The sequence below is a fragment of the Nanorana parkeri genome, unplaced genomic scaffold (genome assembly GCF_000935625.1).
Source record: "Nanorana parkeri isolate BGI_ZX_2015 unplaced genomic scaffold, ASM93562v1 scaffold1756, whole genome shotgun sequence".
Lineage (NCBI taxonomy): Eukaryota > Metazoa > Chordata > Amphibia > Anura > Dicroglossidae > Nanorana > Nanorana parkeri.
This window is the reverse complement of record NW_017308024.1, coordinates 112,305-113,336: the sequence shown is the minus strand read 5'-3', so window position 1 is coordinate 113,336 and position 1,032 is coordinate 112,305. Positions and strand designations below refer to the sequence as shown.

At 47.5% G+C, this 1,032-nt stretch overlaps 1 protein-coding gene across 1 annotated transcript in view; it reads right to left on the bottom strand.

Moving 5' to 3' along the window:
* ANK1 (ankyrin 1) overlaps nt 1-1,032 on the bottom strand; it is a 214,595-nt gene that overhangs the window by 105,890 nt on the left and 107,673 nt on the right. The window contains exon 7 of the mRNA XM_018571430.1: nt 181-279. Coding sequence (XP_018426932.1) covers nt 181-279 — 99 coding nt within the window. The remainder of the gene's footprint in view (nt 1-180; nt 280-1,032) is intronic.

Sequence of the window (1,032 nt, the reverse complement as noted above, 5' to 3'; positions counted from 1 at the left end):
ATGAGGGTGAAGGAGGAGGCTGGTGGCTTTAACCCATTAATGCATAAAATGACGTGCAGTAACATCGGTACGTTACGTGTGAATGGGCCCTAACGCGTTTCGATCTGCATGGCAGCCAGGCATTTCACCCTATGCATTTCTATTCGATCAGGAAGTCAAAGCGAAGTGAATGTTTTGTACCGGCGGAGTGAAGTTGACATTTGCACCCCGGTTGAGCAGGAGCTGGGCCACGTTCAGGTTCTCATAGTGGGCTGCGATGTGCAGGGGTGTGAATCCTGTCTGTAATAAAAAAAAAAAGAAAATAGTGAATTAAGGAATGAGAAAAACAATTACCAACTACAGAGTGGAGGAGCAAGCTGAGGACATTGCAGGATCTTCCGTCCCGCAATCCGCGCCCTGCAGCTACATGTAAACAAAAGGGCAGGATGCTTGTGCTGGTGTCATTGACCTTATATGGCCATACAGAGCCAAGGTCAATGATTTCACTGCACCCCACCCCTTTGCTTACGTCAAGCTGCAGGCAGGGAATTCCCTGGCCGCAGCTGATTGGGCAGCACAGAAGGAGCTTCCATCCATTTTCGCATGGAACCGGGTTTGATCCGAACCTGAGCTCATCACAACTGGACTGAAACTGATAGAAATATACTTATACACTTTAATATGTAACTTAATTTATGTTGAGAAAAAAGAACCCCCCCCCCTACTGATTCTTGAATGGTAGGGGTCTGATTGCTGAATGGGAGGGGTCTGATTCCTGAATGTAAGGGGTCTGATTCCTAAATGTAAGGGGTCTGATTCCTGAATGTAAGGGGTCTGATTCCTAAATGTAAGGGGTCTGATTCCTGAATGTAAGGGGTCTGATTCCTAAATGGAAGGGGTCTGATTCCTGAATGTAAGGGGTCTGACTGCTGAATGTAAGGGGTCTGATTCTTGAATTGAAGGGGTCTGATTTCTCAATGGGAGAGGTCTGATTCCTGAAAAAGAGCAGTCTTATACCTGCATGGGGGGGGGGGCCGGGTTCTGAATGGGACG